General features: G+C 47.8%; 1 protein-coding gene across 2 annotated transcripts in view; it reads right to left on the bottom strand.

Annotated features, from left to right (window-relative positions):
• PNPLA7 (patatin like phospholipase domain containing 7) overlaps positions 1-27,223 on the bottom strand; it is a 127,740-nt gene that overhangs the window by 7,157 nt on the left and 93,360 nt on the right. For both annotated transcript variants that reach the window (XM_033077574.2, XM_033077575.2), the window contains exons 27-33: positions 22,127-22,283; positions 16,325-16,441; positions 12,356-12,425; positions 10,347-10,463; positions 8,313-8,461; positions 6,047-6,199; positions 3,329-3,436 (exon numbers count right to left, since the gene is read on the bottom strand). In XM_033077574.2, the coding sequence (XP_032933465.1) occupies positions 3,329-3,436; positions 6,047-6,199; positions 8,313-8,461; positions 10,347-10,463; positions 12,356-12,425; positions 16,325-16,441; positions 22,127-22,283 (871 nt within the window). The remainder of the gene's footprint in view (positions 1-3,328; positions 3,437-6,046; positions 6,200-8,312; positions 8,462-10,346; positions 10,464-12,355; positions 12,426-16,324; positions 16,442-22,126; positions 22,284-27,223) is intronic.

Raw genomic sequence — 27,223 nt, 5'->3', positions numbered from 1 at the left:
GAGACATCTCCCACTGCAATTCCTCTCTCCAATAAACCCTTGCTATTTTCACTCTGTCTCACCCTTAGCAGTGGGCTAAGTGTTCTCTGTTTTGAGAAGCTCTTGCTCCAGTCTCTCCTCCAAGAAAACCCAACTTTGGCATTTGAGAGCCCTCTCAGGCTTCCTGCAGCCCCACCTGCCTCTCTGGGGCTGGGCACAACACAAGCAGGTGGACACCTGAACACCTCTCATCCCTTTTTAACCCCAGTGAGTTTAATGAACACAGTAACAACCCCAGCCTAGAGGAAAGGGATGGGGGAGAGCTGGCAGAGGGAACTGGGCTGCCAGGAATTGCTGTCACAGTTGTCTTCCCAAACACCCAGCCAGGGCAGCTCCCTAACACGGGGTTTTATGAACAATTTTTTGCTCTCCTGGGAAAAACAACGACCCTGTGAATCACACAACCCCTGTGGGGTCACAGCAGCAGCCCATTGCTCCTGCAGCAAAGTGCTCTCAGTTGACCTTCCATTTGTAGCTGATTTTGATGTAATTCAAAACAGCCACAGCACAGAGCAGATCCAGGACAAGCAATGGGGGCAGAGAAAAGCCTGGAGGGAATGAAAAGGTACCTGTGTAAAATGGAACAGCAGTAGCTCAGGACACACACCTTAAAATACAGAGAGGTTGGGAAGCTCATTGTGACTGCTGAGGAACTGCTGGAAAGGATGAGTCAGCCCAGGATCACTTTGAACATCCAACCTGAACGTTCCCAGTGCAGCATTTGCAGAAAGCTCTTTCCCAGGACAGGGAAGAAAAGCTCCTTGCCAGCTCCAGTCTGTGCCACATGACTCAGTGAGGGCCACGTGCACCCTCTGGCCACCCCACAGCCACAGCCATGCCCAAGGCCTGGACTCCAAAATCCAGGAGGATGAGGTGGCTGCACAGCCCAGGCTGGAGCAGGGAGCAGGCAGGGACAGGCTTGGGGTGGGATGAAAGTCCAGGGCTCTGCACGAACAGCTGAACAAATCCTGCCCAGCACCAAAGTGTGCCCCAGGAAAACCATCAGCAGCTCCTGTGGGGAGGATGGATGGCAGTGAAGTGTGACTGGATCCACAGAAGCATCTGAGCCCAGCTCAGCCTGTCTGAGGGCACCTGGGGAGGCAGCTGCACCCAAAGCCTTAGCACCAGGACTGGAAAACCACTTGTGGGAAACCAGGTGTCTTCCCACACTCATTTGGTGCTTTACAAACAGGAGTTTAATGTTTAAGTGCTTCCTCTCACTACCTCTAAGGACAAAATCACCCTCCCCTCAGAGAGCACAAAGCAAAGAAGTATCTCAGATCCACCTGAAACCTACTCTCAAATCTCTCTGATACTTTTTTTTCCAAGGAGAAAAGTTTTCTCTTTGGCACAATCTCCATGAAATAAATTAGTGGAGAAAGACAGTTACTATTGTAGTCTGCTGGATTATATTTAGCTTTGACTATGAATAACACCTCAGTAGACAAAACTTCCCCAAGTAGATCCAATTAATGCTGCTGCAGCATTCCATACTGGGGAAGAGTAAGGGCTGCTCAAAGTAAAGTTTATGTAAGGTTCTTGTTGTTTGTGTCTTCGGTATTTGCATTTTGGAGACAAGATAAACAGGAACTAAATGATCAAAGCAAAGGAGAAGCATCTAAATGATTAAATATCTGGATTTTTAAATAAAATTGCAATGCTCACAACATGGAAATGAGACAGTAAGAAATGGCACTCAGCTCTCAGATGTTGAACACTCCAGAAATAGATGAAGAACTAAAACACATAAAGCATCAAAACCTTTGCTAATGAAAGGCAAGTTAAAAATATCAGCTGCTCTGCCTGGAAGATAACACAGCTAAAGGACTTAAGTGAGTCTAATGGACTAAGAAAAGCAAGAAAAATACCCCAGTGGGAGCTGCAACAGTTGTAACTTCATAGAAATAAATCTCCTGCAACAGAAATCAGATGCAAAAATCTTGGGTTTCAGAGGGCTCCAGGGTTTCAGGAGGATGAGCAGATGACCCTGCAGGTCCTTGTGAGCACCAGGGATGCACAGAGCCTGTGGCTCCTGCTCCAGGACCCAGCAGGGCTGGTGAGCCACTCTCCCAACTCAGTTATTTCCATGCTGTGGCACCTCAGCAATCAGCACTTGGTGCCTCATTATCAAGTGAGTGCAGGGCCAGGCCGGGTGTGCAATGAGGAGGTGACAGATTTGCTCTCCAGGGCACAGAAGTGGCACAGAACCCAGGGGAGGTGTGATAAATGTCCATCATGCTGCTGTGATAGCATGATTTAAGTGAAAGACTCCCTTCCATTACTGCATCCTGTAAAAAGGGCAGTTTCAAAAGCAGTCTTCTTTAGAAGTGCCTGTTACAGCAGTGAAAATGTTTGAGGCTTTTTACTGGTTGGTGATAAAAGCAAGGCTGAAGTAGGACACAACCCATTCTGAGACACAATTTTCCCTGCCTTGACTTCTTATGCCTTTTAACACAAAACCTGAAGCCCAGCCCCTGTTGTCTGATCAGGAGGTGCCAGAGGTGTATTGAGGACCCATCTTCTGCAGTCACACCTCATCCAGGTGTGCTCCCAGGGAGAAATCCCAGGCTGAGGAGTCTGGGGGCTCCTGAAGCTCATGGATCTGCAGCTGGTTTCCTCCATGGCTCAGTCCCTGTGTGCTCCTTCCAGAGCCACTCTGGCCCTGCCAGGCAGCGTGGGCAGATCCATCTGATGCTGGGAAGTCCCCCTGGAGCTGGGGGTGACATTCACCTCCTCCCAACAGAGCCAATTCCACCCCTCAGTGACTCACAGCCTCTGCTGACACTGAGGGCACCTGGCTCAGATGTGGAATCATCCTCCCCTCATCCCTGGGCCAGAGTCCATCCTGCCATCCATCCTCTCCCTATCTCCAAGCCAAAGTGCTCTGCCACCCACCCCCAGAGAGCTGCAAATCCTCAGTGTCATCTCTCACCTCACTTGACTTCCCTCTTTGAGGCTCATGACAGTTATGATTCATTCTGGCCATCCCTTAAAAAATTACTGCTCATTTCCCTCTCTCTACAAGGTAAAAAAGAAATACTGGATAGAACATGAAGCCTTTGTAGCACTTGGGTTTCAAATCAGAGGGATTCAAAGGAGAGGAAGGACAGTGAGCCCTTATATTATCTAAATTCCTCAAAGAGCTGGTAACTGTTTCTTAAAACCAACTGGAATTTCCCTGCTAAGAAATCCAGAGCACAGAGCTGTGAACCAACCTCAGGGCAGTCACTGTCCCCTGTCCCAGCCCTGAGCAGCTCCAGCAGCACACAGCACTTCCCTGAGCACTCACATCAGTTTTGGATTTGCAGATCTCTTGTCTGTCCTTCAGCATCTTGTCAAGGACTCCACTCCTGCACCACACATTAAAAACGGTTTTCCCATGCTGGTATCCCACTTCCTGGAAAAAAAAGTAATCAGGAGAAATAAAGTAATTAATAACTACCATTAGCATGGAAACAACTGACACATTGCTCAAAGTTTTACTCTCTTTCTCAGTGCACAGCAGAAATTATGTTGAAAAATCAAATGGGAAGGACAGAGCAACAGTTCTGAGAGCCCTGGGTCCCATCTCCAGCCCTGGTTCTGGCAGCAGCACAAAACCTCTGCTGTTGTCTCTCCTCTAGTTTTTGGATGAGGGTTCAGAGCATGGGAGACACTAGGGCTGAATTCCCTTCTCACAATCTATCCCAGCCCAGGGTGGGGGTGATTAAGGAGAGAAAAAGGAGCTGAAGGCTCTGCCACTGGCAGGGTCAGGCTGACCCAAAATAACCACGAGAAGCTGAGCTTCAGGAACTGACCCACTGCTCTGGGTTTGACATGAAGAGATTTCAGCTCCTTGGAAAATGCTGGTGCCCATCTGTATTTCCTGTAAAATCCAGGCACTCTGCTGAAATGAACCTCCCACACTACTTCCCAGCCCCTAAGCATAAAGGAATGCCTGGATTGTCCTTCCCTTGGAGGTCAGCACAGCTCAAAGCTTCCTTGTGGACAGAAGTTACTGAGCCATGCTGCAGGGATGGGGATCCAGGAGATGCTGCCCCTCCATCCCTGCCAAGAACCTGCTCCCAGACAGTGACACTTTTGAGGAACTGCCCTTCTCTCAGGTTTTATTGCACTGACAAAATTTGCCTGGTGCCTTTACATCTCTTTAACAGCACCACATTAGAACGGAGCAGGGAGGGATGTGACAGCTCACGATCTGTTGCTGTGATGAACTACCACACCTGTCTGTCAAGGTTTTCAAATCAGCAAGGGCTCTCCAGCTGGCAAAGAACAAAGAATTATTTATCAGCAAAGTCCTAGATCCACAGGCAGACAGCAGTGTTTGCCAAGAAACCAAGAGGCACCAAATATCCCAGAGAAAATATTTACACTGGGGAAATCAGCTGGTGGTTTGGGATAGCTGCTGTGTGTCCTAAGGAGTCTCTGAGATGAGAACCTGCAGGGCTAAACTGTGCTCCTGGGGTTGGTCAGTGCTTGTTAAGCCAGGAGAGATCAGTCTGCAGGTTAAGGAGCATCACAGCTCCTCACTGAAGTGCAATGGAGGTTGACTTCAAGAAGGAGTGGTGGTTTTCCAGCCTGGGAGAGGAGCAAAGCTGTGCAGGAATATCTGGAATATCATGGAAGATGCCTGAATGGCTAAAACAGCCAAAGAATAGAAGGAGACAGTAAAATCACTTTCTTGACAGGAGACACTGAGCCAGAATCACTTTTGCTGCCCTGCCTGGGCAGGGACATTTGTGCTGTGAGCACTGGATGATGTCAGCAGAACAATTCCCTGCACACCTGGAGCCAGCTCTGCCCATCCTGGGCTCTGACACAAACTCAGCCCAATGCCAGTGATGTGAGGCCTGGCAGCACTGCTTTTCCTCACACTGGTGCCATTCCCTGACCCTCTGAGGGGTGCAGAGGAATTGTGGGTGATGTTTTATACACTGAAGTGCCCAAACGTTAGCAGAACCAGTTATTTTCTTGTTTTCTAGGACTCAAGGGCTCCCTGACATTTCTGCGAACATTTCATGCTACAACAAGCTCCAGGAGGAGGGGAAAGTGAGGACAAAGCCCAGCCCTCACCAACACCAAACCCCAAGTGTCCAGAGCAGCTCAGACACCCACGAGCTGTCACCGAGCCCAAACAGCCACGAAACAGAGCCAGGCAACCGATCCCTTCACAGGTCATTATAGAATCAAGATTACTAACTCAATTCCTGCTGCTAATCCAATCTCCCGGCCGGGATATCATTCCACAGCATTATTGAGTGTCAATTATTCACTCTGTGCCAGCAGCTCCTCTCACTCTGCACTGCTCCAGCACTAATTAGCAGCAGCAGGGCTGTGAGGAGCAGTGCTGGGGGTGCAAGAGCTGAAATGAGGGATGTGGGGCTTTAGGAGGCTCTTTGAAATGCTGTTTATTGTATTTAGATGATACAGCAATTCACAGGTCGTGGGTGACAAGAGCTAAGCCCACAGCTTTTTCAGCATCAGCTGTAGGTTCATCTGAAGTTTAGTTTTGGTTATAATGTATTATACACTCTTCATTGCAGAGCATTTTAAGCTATAACAACTAACCAATACTATTACCTATAGCCTATCATAACTACTAACATTACCACATTTATGTTACTATTTTCTAATTTTACAAAAAGTTAATATGTTACAGTTTAAGCTAGAAGTTGCTTTTCAGTTTTCTTATTGTAGAAGATTTTGAGATCTTTTCTCTACTTGCAACAGGGTATTTTTGTTTGCCTGTGAAAATATTTTTGTTTGGTAAAAGCATCTTTTGTTTGAGGTGTATTTATCCTTTGCTCTGAGTTATAAAAACCCCTTTCAACTCATTTTACTCTTTGCCTTCTGAGACTGGCTCAGCAATTCTTTTCTTCTACATCAAAACTTGCTATCATTTCCATTCCTTCTTCAGATTCTACATTCAAACACCTTCCTGTTACACATACACATCCATGAGACCTTCCTGTCAAACCCTCTTTGCCAGCACCAGGGAGGCACTTACACAGATCTCATCGAACTTGCCGAAGTCCAGGGTGCCGTAGCGGTCGATGGGGGGCCGGATGTACTCGCAGTAGTCGCTGTTCTTCACCATCTCCAGCTGCCGCACGCAGCACACGTAGGCCAGGCGTGTCTGGATCTCAGCCATGTTCAGCACCTGGCACACCAGGCACAAAGTCAGCTCCTCTCCCAGCTTGCAATAACCTGATCTTAAGTGAGAACTGTGTGCAAGGTTTCATTGTAGAGTTTAAAGGGCATTGATTTGGGTATGATGCAGATGGTGATAGACTAGGGGGTGGATAATGTCCTGGGCTGCAATGCAGAATGTCACCAAAAAGTATGGATTCTATCAAAAGTATGGATTCTATCACCATCTGTTAAACCACGTGGGACAGTGATCCTTATTTCCAGGGGAGATATCCTCTGCTAATGGGCCAGCTGTTAAAAACCAGGTAGGGCAGTGTTCTTTATCTTTTCCATGACCCATCCTCCCTCCAGGAGATCTCTCCTGCTCATGGCCATTGAGTCCCAGTTCATGACTGATAAAATTCCATCATCCCATGGGAGATGCTCCAGTCAGGAGGAGGAGCCAAACATTTCCTACCTAGATAAAAACTGAGATTGGGAACATCAGAGCAGCCTTTCCCACTGGATTCCAGAGGAAAACCAGACCCTTCCACATCATCACTGCACCTTCAGTGGAAACTGCACCTTGCACAGGAGCACTGCTCCAACTGAGCCACATCTGTCACTGCAGGAGGATGCAGCCACCATGGAATGGGACTGCTGCCAACACCCTGCCTGACTGACGGGTGTCAGGTTGTATTCTGACTCTGGCAGTGTTTTGGACTTTTTTTTTCTGTAATACTGTATTTCTATTTTATTTTTTCCTAATAAACTGTTATTCCAATTCCCATATCTTTGCCTGAGAGCCCCTTAATTTCCAAATCATAATAATTTGGAGGGAGGGGGTTTACATTCTCCATTTCAAGAGAGGCTCCTGCCTTTCTTAGCAGACCTGTTTTTCAAAGCAAGACAGTTCCTCCAAGAGGATTTCAGAACGTGCTCTGTGTGTTCACATGAGCTGTGCTCACAGGACCCTGGTGATGCCCTTGCACAGCAGCACCTCCAGCTGTGTCCCAGTGTGGGCAGGCAGGGATGAGTGCCCATGATCAGCACCACAAAGGGAACTGCCTTCCAACAAGCTGGAACCAAGACCTTCACCCCAGGATAGAGTGAAATGAATATATATATATATAACTTAAAGATCTGTGCTGAGGTAATGGGTGCAGTGATCCTTCAAGGTAGAAATCAGCGATGCCCCATCCCTGCAAATGTTCAAGTCCACGTTGGACAGGGTTTGGAGCCTTGGGGTGGAACTGAATGAGCTTAAAGATCTCTTCCAACCCAAGCCAGTTTGTAATTCTAGTGCCAGGGCAGAGATTTTGCACAATGGCTGAGGTGGACAGGGACCCCTTGAGATCATCCAGTCCATCCCATCCCTCCTGCCCAGGCAGGGTCAGTGGGGCAGCTTGTCCAAGAGCATGTCCAGCTGAGTTTTCACCATCTCCACAGATGGAAACTGCACCAGCGCTCTGTTTGGCCAGTGTTTCACCACTATCAGTAAAAAAAAAAGTGTTTTGTGGTGTTCAGAAGGAATTTCACGTTTCCATGGGTGCCTATTGCCATTCAAGCAGTTGGAATATTTCACTGGATACTACTGAGACCAATTCCAACTGGGGAATGCAACTGGCAGGAAAGAATTAAAATCAATATTCACTTGGGGGACAGATGCAGAGCCAGACAATTTAGGAAATGCAGAGTAAGAAACAGAGTTGGCCTGACCACATTCAACAAAAGGAAAACAATAAAATCATGCTCTGCAGACCCATGTTTATCAGTTGTATTTTACTACTGCCAAGTGTTAAGATCTCCCTAAATCAGCAGCTCAGAGACATACAGGATAGAAAGTGAACTGAACATATTTACTACTTTTATGGGTAAAATTAATAAATTCTGACTTTATCACAATGTATGCAGCTCTAAAAAAAGGTTTCTTTGCTCTAAGAATTCTGCCAGGCCCTTCCCACATCACTGCCTTCCCTGTGGTGTGATGGCACTGCCCTGTTCTCCAAACAAGAACTCAAATCCAGCAAAACAACAAATCTGGCACAGACTTGCTCCCTGAGTAACAGAGGGAATCTTCCCCCTTCTCCCACTATTCCCACTGCTCTGAAAAACCAGCTGCCAGTGCAGTCTGGCCCCAGTACCTTGACTTTCTCAGCCAGGGGGTTCCACCTCTTCCAGAGCAGCCACCAGCCGGACAGGCAGTCGCCGTAGTTGGTGAGGTCGGTCTCGTCCCGGCTGCCCACGTCGATGGCGATCACCACCTTGGCCCCCATGGACCTGGCCACGTCAGCTGGGGGACAGGAGGGTGTCAGAGCCCCTCTGCCCTCCCTGCTGCTGCTCCCAGGTGTAGATCTCTATGGCTCAGGTGTGTGACCTGAGGCTGCACCCACCACCAGCGAGCAGCTGGACAGAAGTGATCATCAGTGCCCATCCCAAAGCCAGGTGGATGTGGCACTTGGGGACATGGGTTAGTGCTGGGGAATGCTTGGCCTCAGTCTTAGAGGGATCTTCAGCCTAAACATTTCTGTGATTCCATATGAACTCTGCAGCAGCTCTGCCCAGACCATTCCTGCTCAGGGAGGCTCCGTAAGGGAGGGAGGGATCCCAAATCCTGCATTAACCAAGCCCTGAGTCACCCCAGGGTGCTGCAGGACATCACTGCCAGGGATGTTTTGCCCCAGATCAGTGGGATGACCTGACCCTCCCTGAGGTCCCAGTAGCCTGTGAAGCAGCAGGGGACAGGGGACACAGCACCAGGGCAGTGACACCACGCTGGGTATAATGGGATAGAGCACATCCAACCCACATTAATTCTAAAAAAAAGGCCTGGGGGCCCTGCAGAGAGAACAAGGGGCCGTGCCTTAGAGAGAGGAGGCAGCAGTGCCAGTGCTGCAGGGAGGTGACAATGGGAGGAGCAGGACAGGGACCTGCCAGCAAGGAGGGGCTGGATGGCAGCCTGAGAACAGCTCTGGGATCCAAGAGAAAGATTCACATCTGAAAGTGGGAGAGAAATGAGGCAACACTTCCTACTTGAAGGTCAGTAAAAGGACGAGCTGCACTCTTTGGATACGGGTGAGGATTTAGGGAAGCGCCAGGGGAGGGAAGAGAAGGACATGAACCTCACAGAATGAATTTATATTTCTTTCACACCCCCAGAGTCCAAGATAGTCGCAGTTTCCAGAATAGTTTTGCGTAGGAAAACCACAGCTCTGGAGAGCCAATTTAGAGGCTTAATTTAGACACTTCTTTAAATCAGATCTGTTCTGTAACTTGGATTTATATTCCTGAGCTCCTTCAGTCTATTGTGTTTCCCACCCAGTGTCACCTGTGTCTGCTCTTTGCCCTCTCCAGCTGTGGAGATGCAAGAGGTGCTTTGGTTTGCAATTCACAATTCTTGTTTACAAGCACAGAGAATGCCAAATTTGGGGGATCTATTTTGTGCTATTTCTGTTTCTGGGTTTTAGGTACACACAGCTCTGATGGAAAAATGAAGTCAGGGTGTGACAGGAAGATGTGAATGACTCAGGTTGTTCAGGTGGGGAGTCTCTGCCTGGGGTTCCTCCCTCTTTACCTGAGCACAGCCACAAAGTGCAGTGACCCTGCAGGGCTCTGCTGCCTCACCATCCCCTGAGCCACCCATGCTTGTGACTGCAGTGAAACCTGACACAAAACACATCCCAAACACGGGCAGCTCACACCCCTGCACCCTGCTGGGGGGTTCAGAGCCCATCCCACACCCACATCCCTCCTTCCATGGCCCCATGACTCCCCCACTGCCACAGGCTCCAGGTGACACCAGCCTGAGCAGCAAATGCTGCTGCTCTCTCAGAATGATTTTTAATTAACTGATTGAAGAGAAACTCCAAGGGAGATTTTATGTTCGTGGTTTGATTCCTCCTCTCTCCCTTCAGCAAGCACCAAAATAATTCAGACTTAGCTGGGAGTTGTATATTCAGAATTTGGCTATCAGGAAATACTTCAGAAAAAAACAGTGTTAATAAAACCAAAATAAAGGGAACACCCAGGAAACTGAGAGCAGGGCCTCCAGGTAACCAGCATGAGGTTAAAGGTGTCTCAGATTTCTCTGTGTTCTAGGGAAAAACAAGAGGCCCAAGGGTTGCAGGCTGTTTGATGGGCAGTTCTGGGGATTTCCTCCCCCTGAGCTGTGCTCCTACCTGGCAGGTTGTTGATGTAGCCCCCATCCATGAGGAGATGGCCATCCTTGGGGTCACACAGGGGAGGCATGTACCCCGACAGGGACATGCTGGCACGGACGTACCTCCACAGGGAGCCTGCAGGGAGGGCAGCATTAATCACCAGCATTAATTATTGCACACAGGGGGGAGGCTGCACTCATTAAGATAATCAAGAGATAGAGAGAGGCTTTCCTCAGGACACTGTGAGGAAGTTATTAAAACAGTTTATTATTTTCTATATCATAATCCTGGCTAGGATAAAACAAAGACTATGCAGACATCAGGCAACAGCCCCAGAACTCAGGGTTTTAGCCCATTCCTCATATTTATACTGCTTTCTGTGAGATCTCAGCATATTCCTGCTGCAGGGAGCACTTTGTGGAGCTGGGGCTGAGGAGGGAAGGAAAAGGTTTCTCCTGAGGACAGAGGGATTGACAGAACAAGTGCAGCTGAAGTCACTGGGTTCTACAGAGATCCACAAACTCCTGACTTTTAGCAGGACCTGAACCTGAAAAACACAAGCTGTAGAATTCTGTTCTATCTATTCTATCAAAAATTCTATTTTCCCTCCTCTGTACCAAGCAAACATGTTCTCTTTTGAAACCACTGCAAATGCCTGGTGGGGATCATTCTTTTGGGCCATTTCTGTTGGTGCTGTAAGGAAGTTATAATCCTTTAAGCTGCTAGAAACAAAGTTTAGTCAAGTAGAAATTGATTGGCTGTGTTTCCTGTAAAACATTCTGCTTTAAGGCTCTTACACACTGATTTTTCTCATAACATTTGCATCAACCAAATTGGGAAGACAGTGCATTTCCACAGGCCAAGAGGCTTGTCAGAGAAGTGAATCTTTAAAATACCAGGAATAAGTGAGCCTTGCAGTGTTAACTCACTGCTCAGTAATTAACTGCTTGGTGCTTCCAACAGCAAATTCCCTGGGAATTGATTTTTTTGGTGTTTTCTCTTAAAAACAGATAACAGCTCTGTTTCTAATGACAACCCCAGGTTAATACTGGCACATTTGGGGGTTATTATTTATAGTTTCAGTGGAACTTCCACCCAAGGAAACTGCTGACGTGTGTTACACCTCACAGAGCAAACCAAGATGGGAAATGGCAGCAGCTGGGAACTTAATTTATCTCCATTCAGTGGAGACAACAGTAACCATTCTCCAGCTGGTTCCTACCCTTACATTAAACTTCCATGGGGACAAGCAGCTGGCTGGAGTGAGTTTCCTGACCTCAACTGGCTTAACCTGCTGTGGAATGGGAATACAAAACCTCTGAGAAGGGTTAATCCTTTTTCTGCTTGTTTTAGCTGCTCTGATCAAAGCCCAGAGTCCTCCACAACCCCCCTGGAATGGCAGGAATGGACCAGTGTGACCTGCGCCAGCCCCAAGGACAAACATCAGAGATGTGGCAGCAAAGGCTGCAGCTCCCCCAGGAATATCTGGGGCACCTGGAGGCCTCCCCTGCAGGCTGAGTCACTGCCCTGTTACCCCAGATTGACAAAAGGCACAGGCAGGGACACATCCCAGGCACCTCAGATCCTCCTCCCATCTTCAGTCAGTGAGAAACAGAAAGGACTGACACAAATGAAAGCCTAACTCAGCCCCTGCTTCAGGCAGAGTCTGTTCTGGGGGAAGACAGCTTCACTTAGGGGAATTTGAATTGTCAAAGGTTTCAGCTGCTTGAAGTCTGATTTATGGCTAAAATACCTGCACTTTACTTTAAGGATGCTTTAAGGATACAGAAAGGTGCCAATGGACCCATTTTCTCCTCAAACAGTGAATGCAGCATCTCATTTAATTCCTTCCCAGCAGCCCCATCCCTTGTTATCTGAGTACAACCACAGTCTGGTGCTCAGCAAGCTCAGAGAAGGGAGAAACAAAAGGAAGGACAAATTTCAAAGGTGAGACAGATTCCAAGAATAAGGGGTGACCCTGAAGCCTCCCATGCTGATTTGAGAGGAGAGGCCATTCCCACACTCACCATCCCTGTGCACCCTCATGGCCGAGGCAGTGATGTCGGTGGTGATGGTGAAGTAAGGAATCCACAGATCCTGCAACACAGGAGTCCCAATTTTACTAAATCTGTGACCTTGACTACCCCCTGTCCCTGACACACAGCAGAGCAACAACCTCTGGGCCTTACCAGACAGAGCTACAGACACACACCTGAATGGATGGAGGAAAAACCCCTCAGTCCTGCATTTAACTTCCTAAATTTGTCTCTCATGCAAACAATTTGTTCAGAACCAAGGCAGACAAAAATCCTCATTTCCTTTTAGCAAGAACCCCTTGTTCCAGCAGTGTGCAGAGGCAGCAAAGAGAGCTCCTCACACAAACCAGAATCACCTTCTGCAGGGTGTCTTTATCTTAATTTCAGGTGAAGGGTGGGAGGCTGATGGTCACTCCCATCCCAAGGGATCCTGAGGCTGTTAATGCTGGAGGACATGAAGAACATGAACCATGGCCCCTTCACTCAACAATTTGTAGCTCCTGGTGATGGAGCCAGGGGTCATCACTTCAGCAGGAAATGCAGACCCAATGTTTTTTGGAATCAAAGAGGACAACACCAATCTCTGGAGCTGGCTACAGGAACAGAGGACCCTGCAAGGTAGATCTCCAAGAAGATTCTAGAGGTTGCCTGAGATCCTGCAGGGTAACACAACAGTGGGGGGTGTGGAACAGAAGGAGGGTGAGACACAAAAAGAATGCTAAGCCAAGAGCTCTGAGAGTTCATTCAATGGGGCCAGACCAAAGCACCCAGCCCTGCTCCTGGCAGGGGAAGTTCTCCCTCTGGTTTCAGCTGTGCCTCACCTCCCACCAGCTGGAAAAAGGTGACCTCCCAAGTGTGCAGGGCTCTGCTGGACAGAGGACAGTTTTGGAAAGTTTCCATGGTGCCTGGTGAAATGGTAGCTGCCAAGGGGAAGCAGGAGGACTTGTCTGAGTAAACTGACCTTGTGCCCAGGGAACAGCTGATGCTGCTCTGTCACTCAGAAAACTTGAATCAAGGCTGAAGAGGAAAACCTGCTCTCCCAGGCAGCCTTTGTTCACTGGACACAGTGTCTGGGCCTTCTCCAGCACAGCTTTAATGGGCCTTAAACTCAAACCAAACACTGGTTTGGTCTCCAGGATCACCAGAGCTGGAAGCTCTCCCTCACTGGTCAGGTTGCAACTCTTGGTGTGATTTCTGTGCTGTTCAACCTGAAATTGTGCCCTGCCAAGAAGCAGGGGTTTTTCTGGTGAGTTTAATCTCTTCAGCTCTGCAAAGCTGGTGGGACCTGGGGAGAGCTGTCAGGCACTGCACCAGGATCACAACCCCAGTGTAAATGCCAGGGGAAAGTGGATGAATAAAGTGTGATTACAAGAGAATCAGGGTGCCTATCCATGCTGAAGATATTCTGGGGATTGCAGTTCTCAGTGCATCAGCCACATATCAAGCAGAAATAAGGGAATGGAAAAAGAAGCCTCTCTGACACCTCCTTTCATGCTCCTGCAAACACCTGCACAAAGCAAACTAACCCAAGCCCTCCCACGCCACAATAACATCTCACTGCTCAGGGATTGTTCCACTGATTTTGGAACAGAGTATCATTCAAGGCTGAAATAGGACTTAATAAAAGTCTTGTCTGATTCTTCACACCTGAACTCCCAGCTGAGATGATTTACAAGGGCATTTTGGCATGGGGATAAGAATTCTGGAACAGAGAACAAAAATTCCAGAGGCTGATGTTCTCACAGAAGGATGGGGAATTTGAGAGGAAAATAGCTCTATTTCTTGAGATATTTCCTTCAAGCCCCCTGGCCTGGGTCTGTGTGTCCAAGGGCCCCATCCAGGGGTTGGGTGTGCTCCCTGAGGGTCTCACGTGGATGATCCAGCTTGGGAAGTGCCTGTGGCTGGAAGCAGTGACAGGGCTTTTGTCACCAGGGCCCCCACACGAGCAGCACTGCTGGGAATCAGGAGACACCCACATTACAAGGGTTGGCAGAGAGCAAATTGCAGAGAAAATGGAAACCTCCCTTCCAGTGTCAGAAATAACAGCTCAACGTAAGCTCCTGCTCCTGCCTCCCGTGTGGGAGAGGGGTGAGCACTCGTGTGGGAAGCACAGGGGTGTCACCTCACAGCCACACACCTCCCAACAAGAGCATCTGGGCCACAGCTTCTACATTTTGAACTTTTCTAGAACCACGAGGCTCAGCCCCTTGGGTAGGATGTGCCCAGCTTTTCCTGGGATCACTGCACATCCCCCTTGGGAGGAGCAGTGTTGGCCAAGCACAACCCAAACCTCAGCTTGTAAGGCTGTAATTAATTTTTTATTGATAGGAATTTAAAGGTAGAAATCATTGCTACCCAGCCAAACCCACCCCAGCAGGGGAGAAAAGATGGATGTTTGCAGTTTGGATGCTTTCAATGCTTTGAGAAAATACTTTTTCAAGGTTCCTGTACGAGCTCTTACTTTCTCAGTCTCCCTTTACCCTGGGGCAGCTCCCAGTTCCAGGACTGGTTACCCCACAATGAGAGTGGGAATTGCAATGAAGGAATAACTCTCTCTTTGCTGGCTGAGCTACACAACATTTTCCCTTATTTATCTGAGGGAATTCTTCCCTGGAAACCCTGGGCATGGACTGAGGGGCTGTGATGGTCAGCACACAGTGATGGTGCACAGAGATGATGCTGCTGGATGCCTCAGGACTGGATTTCTCTTGCACAAAACCTTCCTGTGGCTGCAAGGGAAGACCAGAATATGCAACTACAGCTGTTGGAATTCCTAAGGAAGGAATCTGCTGCATCTTAAAAAGGAAGTACAATGAACTGCTGGAAGCCAAAGCAGGGAGAGACAGAACAGCCTCAAGCTGCACCAGGGGAGGTTTAGGTTGGATAGCAGGAAAAATTTCTTCATGGAAAGGGTGGTCAGGCATTGGAACAGCTGTCCAGGGAAGTGCTGGGTCCCCATCCCTGGAAGGGCTCAAAAGCTGTGTGGATGTGGCACCTGGGGACAGGGGTCAGTGGTGGCCTTGTCACTGCTGAGGGAATTGTTGGACTCAGGATCTGAGGCCTTTTCTAACCTTGATGATTCCAGGATTCTCTAAAACCTGCTTGTCTCCAGCACCATCCCCTCTGCACAGCAAACTGCTATTTTAAGCCACATGATGATTAATCACTTGCTTTCATACTTGCATTTAGGTAGGGAATGTTTTGGATTATTTTTACCAAATATATTTAAAGTATATACAGTGTTAATTTGCTACATGATCTTTCATCACAAGGATGCAAACACAGGAATAATTTGGTTAAAATTGCAAATCAGGTGAAATTCCAAGGCTACCCAAACACTCTCTGAGCTGGGTAGTGTGGGAAGACAAACACTGATAATGTGCTTTACAATCTGCTGCTGCTGAGGGACAGGGCAGAGGTGGATTCCAAAGGTGGCTCTTGGCTCAGCTGGACCACACAACACCCAGCAACTACAAAAAGGTCACCAAGTGCAAACCAGGACACAAAGGACTCTGCCATTATTGCAGTTCTCAACAGGCTGCTCAGAAAAATTCACTCCAGCTTCAAAACTAAAATTCAAAAAGCCAAACCCATCACAGCCCAATTCAAGCCCTTCTCTGGTGTGCCCTGAGGGTCTCTGAGACCTGATTTGCAGAAAAATAATCATGAAGCAGTCTCAGTTGTTCTTCTTCAGTGTCACAATTTTCACTTCTTCTCTCAGACAATGAGATCCCTTTGTCAAACTGAAATAGCTACAAATAATCTCCAGTTTGTGTTTCCTAAATGCACCAAAAAGAACAGGCTCCTTCCTGCAGGCATGGACCACCACATTCACAGTTTCACCACGTTTTCAGCCACCCAACAGCTCCAGATTTCCACATTAGCATGGAAAAAGCTATTTCTACTCCAACAGAAGACAGGGACATAATTTCCTATCCATAAGGTGAATAAACAACCTACCTCTATCTGCTTATCTTTGAAGATGTTGTTGATGCTGTTGTTAAAAGCTGCTCCAGAAAACATAGAGGTTATTGGGTATGTCAAGTCTAGAATAGTCTTAAACACCGAGTTCATCACCTAAAAAGAAAAAAAAAGGCATTTGAAAGGTAAATACAGGCCAGAATCCATAGGAATATGTGCATTAAGGCTGCAATTCCAGATATCACATTCCAGAGTTCAGAGCCCACATGCTGGAAGCATCACAAGTGCAGAAAGTGTTGAGGGGACAGAAATACAACTGCAAAATCTACACCCAGGAGCTCCTCCTGTGTTAAATTGACATTTAGTAATCCCCAGAGCAGAAGCAAGCCCTGCAATAAAGCTCTGCAAGAAGGAGCATTGCTTCCCCTGTGCCCCAAAAGAGCCCCAGAGCAGCTGAGCCTCAGCCTTTGCACAAGGCCATGGATGGGGCAGCTCCATCCTTTATATATCTTGATTAAAAAGAGATGTTCTGAGTTGTCTTCCTCTTCACTATCCTCCCCACAGCAGCTGTGTGGGTCAGTGGTGTGGGAAGGAAACCACAAATCCATGGCAGAGGAATTGCTTCATCCATCTCTTCTCATTTGGGGATCACACCTAATTTTTCTCCCAGACTTAAAGCTTTTCTCTGCCTCAGCAGAAGCACTTAGAAAATCATGCCTGGGATTCTCTGGGACTCCACAGGGTTCAGTCAAGCACATGTTATGGATCTTTAAACACTTTCTATGGAGTAGGGTCCATTATTTGGCATTTCCAAAGTCAGTGACTGGGACATGTTATGGATGCAGCATTTAACTGCTACAAATTCTCAGCACCAGCAAGGGAAACCAAACCACATCAGGTTTCCTAAAGCACTACAGGGTCCCTGCATACCAACCCTTCTAACACACAGATCATGGAATTAAGCTTTCATGAATTCCTTTTTTCTCCATTTTAACAGCATTCTTACACCTATGTACTGACCTACAAGAGAAAATGATGAAAATCCCTAAACTTGATGGCATTATGGCCATAGGATTTGTCCACAATCAGGCTATTGCTGTCAAATCCTAATAAACATTAATAAAACTCAATGTTTAATATATTACACATTAGTCAAAAAGTAAAAGAAGACCATCAAACAAAATTAATTCCTTTAAAATTACATAGGGTTTCACTGGATGAAATATTTCCATGAGATGAAGTATTTTCTCTCCCTACATGTTCTCTGTAATTTAACAAACAACTTCTCAGAGATCAGGGCATCCTTCCCAGGCAGACACATGGAACAGCCTCAAACCTGCCAGCTGTTAAAGCAGCTGTGAGCAACATCTGGCCTTGGCTTTACTTTGGCAGTGATTTAACCAGCAGCAGGATGACATGTCCAGCTGCTTTCAAATTCCTATCAGGGATGTGCCCAGAGAACACAAGTGCAAGGATAAAAAAAGATCATTAAGAACAAGGATGGGAGCAGGAAATGTGGGAGAATGTAAAAGGCTGAGCACAAACCCAATGATTTAGTGTCAGCTTCATTCACATCCTCACTCTGGGTTTGATGTGCTGAGGACACTGTGCCAACCTAACTATAGACTGCTACCCACAGCTTCAGAGGGAGATGGAATTAGTGCTGCACCTAAAATAGGGACCAGGTCTCTTCAGGATGATTAAATCAGGGGAAGAGGCATCTACAAAGAGCCCTTTATTTAATACTGAAGAAAAAAATCTCTCCCACTCAGCACCAGCCATCGGGCTTCCCTTGTTACAAATGATATTTATAATGCTGAGCCCTCCACATTTCTCCTGATCATGACAATGATCTTGCCCAAGGACAAAATACTACTAATTAACAGTTATTTCTTAATATTCTCATTTCTCAGAGCTGGAAGATGCCCTTTAGCTGAAGCTGATGGCCAACAGCCTCCCTCAGCCTCCCAGGAATAGCTGCAACCACCTCCTGTTGCCCAGATAAATTCAGTTAAAGATCACCCTGTGCAGAGGCACACAGAGCCTGCTGCCTCCTGCTCCACTTCCTACCAGAGCTCTGGGATCAGCTCCAGCAGCTCCAAGAGTTTCATCCCCTGACACCACCAGGATGGGAAGCCCAGCCCTGAGCCAGCTCTGCCAGTGCTTTCAGGTCATGGAATCATGGAATTGTTTGGGTTGGAAGGGACCTTAAAACTCATCTCATCCCACCCCTGTCATGGCAGGGACACCTCCCACTGTCCCAGGCTGCTCCAGCCCCAATGTCCAACCTGGCCTTGGGCACTGCCAGGGATCCAGGGGCAGCCACAGCTGCTCTGGGCACCCTGTGCCAGCCCTGCCCAAACTCACAGGGAGGAATTTCTTCCCAATTCTTCAGTAACTTCTCATGAACTTTCATTTCTACAGCTCTGCTACAAGATGAGCTTGAGCTTTTTAAAAAGACCTTCAATCCCAAAATAATTTTTAAAGTGACCTTAGGGTATAAAAAACTTCAGCAAGGAAGGGACAAGGTTCTGCTCACAGAGCAGAAGGACAAGAACAAAGACATGTGATGATGGACAAGAAGAATTTTCATCTCTGGCTGTTTTATTCTTTGATGCTGCATTGTGGCAAACTGGTGTGAAAAGCCAGTATAATCCCAGGATTTTTCAATGTTCCTGACTGTAAAACACCCCCAAGGTTATGGGAAAACTTATGCAACAACAAAAATTTCAAACAGATCCAGTATTTTTTATACTACTAAAAAGATGATGCATTGCCTTCTTAGCATTCACCTATAAAGTTTCAATAAAGGAATTCAGAGAAAAAATATTAAATCAATAAAATAAAAATATAACTCAGGGCTGGATGAGAATTGGATATCAGGACTAATTTCTGGCCAGATCAGCTCATTAAAGTACAGACTCTCCCAGTGCACAAACAGAGCAGGGTCAGAGGCAGAACCTCCTGATTCCAGGGGCAGAATCCCCACATTTATTTGAGCTGTCAGTGCCACCAGACAGTGACAGGCAGCAAATGATGGCAGTGTCCCACCCAGCCAGCCCTCATTCCCATCAGGAGCAGTGTTTTAGCCCCACACACACCTATAACTGTATTCCTTTCAAAGTATATCCCATCTTTGTGAAATATTTCTACTTTGAGATATTAATCCTCCAATTAAAAAAACCAACAATCTGCAACCATTGAAGCTTTGGCTTGTTTGCTTTGCTGGTTAAATAGAGGTACAGAAGACACACAGAGACAATAAATAGTAACTAATCTGACTGGGAATTTTCATATTTCCCCCCTGTATTTTGACAAGAGTCATTTATTTCTAAGCTGCTTCATTAAGTGCAGAAAAAACATCCCATTAAAAATATCCCTTCCCAACACCAAGTGTGCAGCTAGAGAGATGCCAATTTCTAAAAATACCAAGAAGAGAAATAAATGCAGGACAAACAGCACTCAGTCTGATGGATTTAAAAGATAGAGAAGAAAAGCTCAGAGTTAATTAATCCATCCCAATGAAGACATTTCCAAGCTCAGAGCTCCAGAGGAGCAGGAGCAGCAGGTCCTGGAGCAGGGGATGCTCCAGCCTTTGTGCCTGGCTGCTTCTGGGGCATCTCCTGCTCTGGGGACAGCAGGGAATGTCTCATTTGGGACATGGGAATTTGGGGTTATCTGGGGGATATTTCAGCTCTCTCACACTCAGTCCCTTCAAGCAGATCTCCCAAGAATCCCCAGCAGACCTCCTGGCTGTCTCCCACCCACTGGGGCTCCTTCCCCTCCCCCTGCTCAGCATGAACACCATGCAAGAGTCAACACCTCAGAACAGCCACTGATAAAAGATTTCAAATTCCCCCAATGCTCTGCACATTGTGATTTTGGAGAGGGGATTTCATGGTTCTCTTCAGTTTTCAGCCATTCTCCTGGACACTGCTGGCAGCAGAGGGAGGGGGCTCAAACAGAGCAGGCTTTGCTTTTGTCCTCCTCAAACCCTTAGACAGTTTCTGGGTTGGACATGGACCTGCAAGAACACTCATGGAAGTCCTCAGGAAAATCCATTCCTCATTAATAAGATGAAATGTTGGTTGTAACAGAGGACAATCACTTCTCCCATTACTTATCTGCAGGTTTCAAGGCACCAACACCTGAAACAGCTGCAGGCCAAAAATGACCTTGTGAAACATTCTCTGAGCTTTTGCAATTTGTGCTCATAAGTTTATCAACAGGTGAAATGCCTTCATCTCTAACTATTCCTGATAAAAGTGACTGTGATTCCAGCTCTGGCAAGCTCCAGGCTGACTGGGAACACAATCCTGAGAAGCCCAGGAAACATCTCCAGCTCTGCCTCATGCCCTGCACAGGGCAGACCTGACAAACAAGAGGAGAATCCTCTGGACAAATGCACAGAGGAAAATTCCATGGCTGTGGCTTAACCAAGAGCTGGGACAGATGGCAGCGAGCCCCAGAGTGCTGGGAAAGCATCAGGGGATGCATCAGCACCCACCAGATGCTGCCCTGGAGGCACAAGGTGGGACAGAGACAGCAAGGTTAAAGGGATGTCTGACACAGTTCAGTGCAGTTGGTTTTATGTCTTTAATCTTGAGCCTCCCCCTGGTTTGTGATTCCAGCAAACTGCTCTAGATCATAAACAGTTTATGTTTTGGGTGCTTCCCAAGCCAGGCACAGGCAGTTCTTAAATAAAAAGCATAAAATCCATATTCTTCTGGCAAGCAGTGATGGGGAGGAGAATCTGTCCCACAGTGCTCTGCCCACAGGACAGCACAAACATCCCAGGGACTCAATCTGGATTTTAGTGCCTCATACAATCCATCTTCCCAGAGACAGTTTTTACTGCAAACCCATGGCAGATTGGAAGACCCTTGGAAGACATTAACAGAATGACAGGGTCCTATTTCCCCCTGAAACCCAAGACCTAAGACTCTTAATCTTGTCTATAATAAAATTCCTTATGTAGCTTCATTTTCAGTAGGAAAATCTACAGGAAAATGTGGGTTTGATATGAAGAACAGAAACTTGCAACCATCAAATAGAAATAACGTCACCTTCAGTCAGTCTGAGCCAGTGTCACCTGGGACAGTTTTCATCCAACATCCCATCAATAAATAAAACCAAGGCCAGGCTGGATGGGGCTTGGAGCACCCTGGGGTAGAGGAAGGTGTCCCTGCCCATGGCAGGGGTGGGATGAGACATCTCTAAGGTCCCTTCCAACCCAAACCAGTCTTTGACTCCATGATAAATAAACTCACCCACTAAAGTCACTATTAAAAACAACCTTCCCAAAACTTGGGTTAACTTGGAAAATAAGTTTTGGTTTGTACTAAATATTGAAAGTTAGGAATTTCTCCTGACTAAGAGTCCCAGTGCTGTGAAGGGCACAGGCAGGACCAGAAGTGAAACATTTGGAAGTTATTTAGAGAAGGATTACCTCTGTCATTCAGTTCCACTGACACATGACAGCATGTGAGAAAGAGAGAGAATAACACAAAAGAGAAACACATTTGTTGAGAGCTGGAAAGGAAACTGGTCCCAGCACATAAAAGAGAAGACAAAACAAAGATAACCACAGGTGAGCACTCCTAAACAACATCACTGTGCCTTGACAGCATAACCAGGATTTGTGCAGAGCTAAGCCAGGCAGTTGCCTCCTGACTCCTTGGGCATGGAGCAGCTTTTCCAGGTGATCCATCACTGCCAGGCAGGGCTTGTTCTGTGGCACTGAACTTCAGGAGGCTGCACTTTCCTCATGCCCTGCTGTGCCTGGGCCTTGCTGCAGAATTCAGCATTCCCAAGGGAGGGAGCTCAGCATTCAGTGCTTACCATGGCCCACTGGCGAGCTTTGATCCTCATCTGGTTGTAGCTGCGCTCCTCGGCGTACAGGGCGCTCATGAAGGCGCCGATGGACGTGCCCCCGATCATGTCCACAGGAATCCCAGCCTCGATCAGAGCTCGGATAATGCCCACCTGGGAGCAGCCCCTGTGCCCAGGGAGGGAGGGAAAGGACAAAAAAACAAAAGCCACTGTCAGTCAGAGTCACTGAAGGGGTGCAAAGGCTGGTGATGAATGGCGCCTCCAAGGAAGCCGAGCCCGTGCCAGCTGAGCTGCCAATCCCTTGCTAAACAAGCCCCAGTGCCAGGAACAAACATTATGAATGCAGGAATCCTCCCAGAGACTCCCAGAGGATCCCAGGGAACACGACCACGCAGCCTGGATCAGAGGGAAAGGCAGGGGGATGAAAGCAGCCAAGAGCTGAGCTGGTGGATGGCCGAGGGGAATGTCAGCGAAGATTTACCAGGGTCCCCCCAAAGCTCCCAGGAAAGGCTGGAGCTCACAGCCCTGCCCATGAGCTTCTTTCCCAGTGATTCTCCACAGAAACTGAGCCAGCCTGGGCTATTGGGAGGGGGCACCACATGGAATAATAATGAATTTGAAGGTGGAAATAAAAGCAAGCAGAGACAAACAATGATGAAAGGGCAGAGGTTGAGTCTGCACACAAACTGAGGAGAGGGGCAGACAAGAAGGCAACTTTTGAGGATTCACAAATTCCTTCAGGAGAGTAAACATATTCCTTGATTTCAAGTGCAGAAGGAATTCTGAGCAACAATAGAGTCTCTAAACAAGAGATGAACCTCAGTGCTGATAGGACAGGAGGAAAACAGAAGCAGCAACGCCCCTGCAGCAACCAATTCTTATCCAGTTCTGCTCACACAGATTTGGGAACCCCTGGGGATATTCTCTGAAAAACACTAACCTAAGGTTCAGTGCAACTTCAAGTGGCAAATCAAAGAAATCAGAATAAAATATAAAACATAGATGAAAACAAATAGAAAATATCCAGGATGGGCCAGCATTTGGAAAACCGTGAGCAAGCTCAGACTTCTCACCCAAAAAAGAAAAGAACTAAAAAATTACAGAGAGAAGCACAAAAAGTGACCAGAATATGGGATGGACTTCACAAGAGGAGAAAGTAAACTCGAATCACTGACTGGAGAAGATCCTGACTGATGGGAACCATGCAGGGCCAGCAATGATATCACCATGCAGAGATTTTAATGGAAAGGAAAGAATTTACAGACAGGTGTACATAGAGCACAAACTGGGGAAGCCACTGTTACCACATGCTGGAGAGGTCAAACCACAAATGGATTTAAATGTGGAAAGGATGAATCAAAGGTACCAGGCTGCCAGTGGCTACTGAACATGAAAATGGGAGGTGCAAGCTGGCGTTCAGGAAGCTCAGAAGCTCCCAATTGCTGCCAACACTCGTTTCTGAAGCACTCACTGCTCCTCACCATCAGAAATGGGAGAGCAGAGGTAGAACACTTGAGCTGATCCTATGAACATCTCATCAAATCTGATCTTTTATCCCCTAGTGGGAGAGGGATCCCTGTCCATCCCACAGAACATTACAGAACACAGAACACTGCAGTGGAGGTGAATTGCCTTTGCAAGCAGTCCAAAGCTACAGCCTCTGCTTTCAAATGCTTTGTCCAGTGAATAAGAAGTATTTTTGATTGTTCATCACCTGGCTGGATGCTTTGCAGTCTAGGCCATAAAGCAGTAAAAAAAATCCTCCTTTTCCTTTTTTCATCCCATTTTCTGTCCCCCACAGTTTGCTCTATTTCCATCCTCTTTCCCCTTGCTGTTTACATCCTATAAATACTTGCTAACAGCTGCCAAGTCCACCGTAGGTGTCATTTGGCCAAGCTATGCTGAACACATTCTTTCCATCCAAATAAATCCCCTCCAGCTGCTGAAATGCTTTGGGACAGGTTCGTGGTTACACTGGGTGTAAATGACTTCAATGACAGATCTGTGCTGCTGCACTCCAAGACCACAAAACAGCTCATTTCACTTTCCTCTCTAAATTCCCATTCCCCTCTTCTACTCTTCTCCTCACAAGATGCCCTGAATTAAAGGATTATACTTTTATCCTGCCCATTGTTTTAGAGTGCAGCTATTTTTGTGCTCTGCTGCTCATGCCTGGCACTTCCCACTGCCTCAGCCCTGATATTCCAGCAAGGAGCAGACCTCTCCCTGCACCCCTGCTCTCTGCACACAGCCCACATCAGGTGCCTTTCTTAGAGCACAACAAGTACCTTAAAGTATTTCCTGCTTCGAGAACAATTTTAAACAGGCCATGAGTAGCTCCAGACTGGATTCCATCCCTTTAACTGTTTCTCCTGATTCACACATCCATAAATACTCTGGATTTGTTCCTACTATGCTGCATGATGCCTTTGCATGAATAACAAAATGAAACAAAAGATCATTATTACTTTTATTGGCAAGTCATCCCCTCCTCCTGCATCCACAGAGTCCCTGCCAATATCCCACTAATGTGACAGCCACAGATCTCCAATAGATTCACTGATCCCAAAGCAAGATGGGAATCAAAGTCCTTTTCTTGCATGTAAAAGGACCTCCCATAAGCTGCCTGACTAAATTATGTTTCATTTATACACAACCACAAAGCTGATTCTTCCAGCTCCAACACCCTGAGCAGGAGCATTCCTGGAATTTGCAAACTAAATCCTGAAAAAGGACAAATGTACCTGAGCCCCTCTTTTCTCCAGGTACCACCTGACCTCCTGAAAGATAGAAATGGGAATTTTTTTCCCCTTCTCCCTACAGCTTTAGGCCATCACTGCCTCATGGGACTTCTCAACAACTCCTTGCAGTTGGTTCTGTCCTGGGCACTTCCCAGCTCCACAAACATGGGCAGGCTGCCAAGGGAAGCCTGTGCTGGCTCAGGCCCCTGCCAGGCACTCACATCCCCTCTGACAGCATCCCTGGATTCCTACAGAGCTGCACTGAGCACCTGCAAACTGAAGAGGAAAACAAACTGAAGCCAGGAGCAAAATCCATGTTAACAACCAAAGGTCTAGTGCAGAAAAAACCCCAGGGATTGTGCACTTCTTGTAATACCAGGCCCAAATTCACAGGGGACATGTCCTGGTTAAGGGAAACGTGGAAATACAAGTGTTGGGCAAGAGGAGAACAAAGGGAGATGGTTTGTGCCAGTGCTGTACCTGCACAGCAGTGACAACAGTGGACAGGGAAAAGCTCCTGGTGACACAGAGCTGAATGTCACTCACTGCAGAGGAGAGGGACAGGGGAGTGCTGTTACACAGGAGGAAGGAGCACCCCACAGAGGGGATGCACACACAGCATGTCCCTGGAGCTGCACATTCAGCTTCTCCCACCCTGAGCTGCCTGAATGCAGCACCTCCCCTGCCAGCACTAGCACTGCCCCAGGACAGGGACCAGGAGCTGAGGAACAATGACCTACAAGGTGACTTCCAAATCATTTCTATCAGAACCCAAAGATTTGCCCAGGAGGTGCATTCAGTATCTGAACAGAAACTCTTTTCCATTGTATTCAGTGCCTAAGGCAGGTCTGATTCATTAATGCCCTTTCAGAGAGAGCTGAGCCAGCATCACCCAGCTCGAGGAGCAGCTGGAAGCCAGAGCCAGGCTCTGCTCTCAGCCCTGCCACTGCCTCAGCCCGACTTGAGCAACACAAAGCAGGGGCTGCTCTGGGCATGAGCTGCCCCAAGTGCTGCTTTGTGCACTCACCAAGCCATGATCCCCCTGCTGAATGAGCCTGCAGAAGCTGTGCTGGCTGAACTCCAACACCATTCCTTCTTTACTACTCATGGTCACAAACAGGGCACTTGGTCTGGCCAGCTGGGCAAGGGGAGACTGAGGGGAGAGGCAGATGTTCCTTGTGAGGGGAAGGACAAGGAGAGCTCTGATCCCTCCTCTGCATCACCAGGGACAGGAGCCAGGGAACGGCTGGAGCTGGCCAGGGCAGGCTCAGGTGGAGCTCAGGGAAAGGTTCTTCCCCCAGAGGGTGCTGGCACTGCCCAGGCTCCCCAGGGAATGGGCACGGCCCCGAGGCTGCCAGAGCTCCAGGAGCGTTTGGACAGCGCTGCCAGGGATGGACAGGCTGGGATTGTTGGGGGGGCTGGGCAGGGACAGGGGCTGGGCTGGGTGATCCTGGTGGGTTCCTCCAGCTCAGGATATTCTGTGATCCTGGAAAAGAAATGAGCACAAAGCAGGGAGAGGAGTTATAGGGTTGGAGACCTGCTTCCCTAAATACCTCAGCCCAGCACACACACAGAGCTTAGCCTTTCTGTCAGAAGGTCTTGCAGGAAAATTCCTGCTGCTGAAATGAGCCCTTGCTTTCATCCCCAGGGGAAGTGCTGCTGGCATGTGACTGCAATGCACAAAGGGCAGAGCAGAACTGATAAAAGCAGAATTCCCCTGTGAGCCGTGCATGTGCCAGCTCTGCACGTGCTGCCAGAGCTGGGATTAATGAGGCTCAGGAGAAGGCAGTGAATGCAGCAGGACATCCCAGATCCAAGTGCCAGCAGGAAGGCAGACTGTCCTCCCTGCTCAGGGGCTGAAAGAAACACAACCAATACAAACCCAGCATTTTGTGCACCAGTATTTTCCCCACAAGCCATGTTTAACACACCAGCAGGATGCTGCCTGGTTTGAAAGAACAAGCCAGGCCTGGGAGCAGCCAGAGGGGACACTCACTTTTCAGACCATGGCTAAGGGGGCAGCCAGGGAGCTCAACCACCTCCAAAGTCCATGTCAGCTCCAAAAAGGAAGTTGGATTCAAGGAGGAATCCAGCCCAGGCATTCAGCCTCACCAGCCCCCATCTCTCCTCCTGACTGACTCAGCAGCCTGAAGATCTCCCTGAATGCTCTGAAGAGATGCTGTTTCCCTTGGCTAAAGAAGGAATAAGGTCATGGTTGCTACAGAACTCTGCTGTGTCTCCCACCAAAGCCTCCCCAGAGTGGGACACAGCTTCTGCCCCTCCTTCCTGACAGAGTTACCTGGCAAAGGAGACAGAAAAATAGAGAAATTGTCAAGGGGACTTCATTAAGCTCCATTAGAACCCA

This window comes from Catharus ustulatus, chromosome 21 (assembly GCF_009819885.2).
Source record: "Catharus ustulatus isolate bCatUst1 chromosome 21, bCatUst1.pri.v2, whole genome shotgun sequence".
NCBI lineage: Eukaryota > Metazoa > Chordata > Aves > Passeriformes > Turdidae > Catharus > Catharus ustulatus.
Note: the sequence above shows the minus strand (reverse complement) of the source record. Positions and strands in the feature narration are given on the sequence as shown.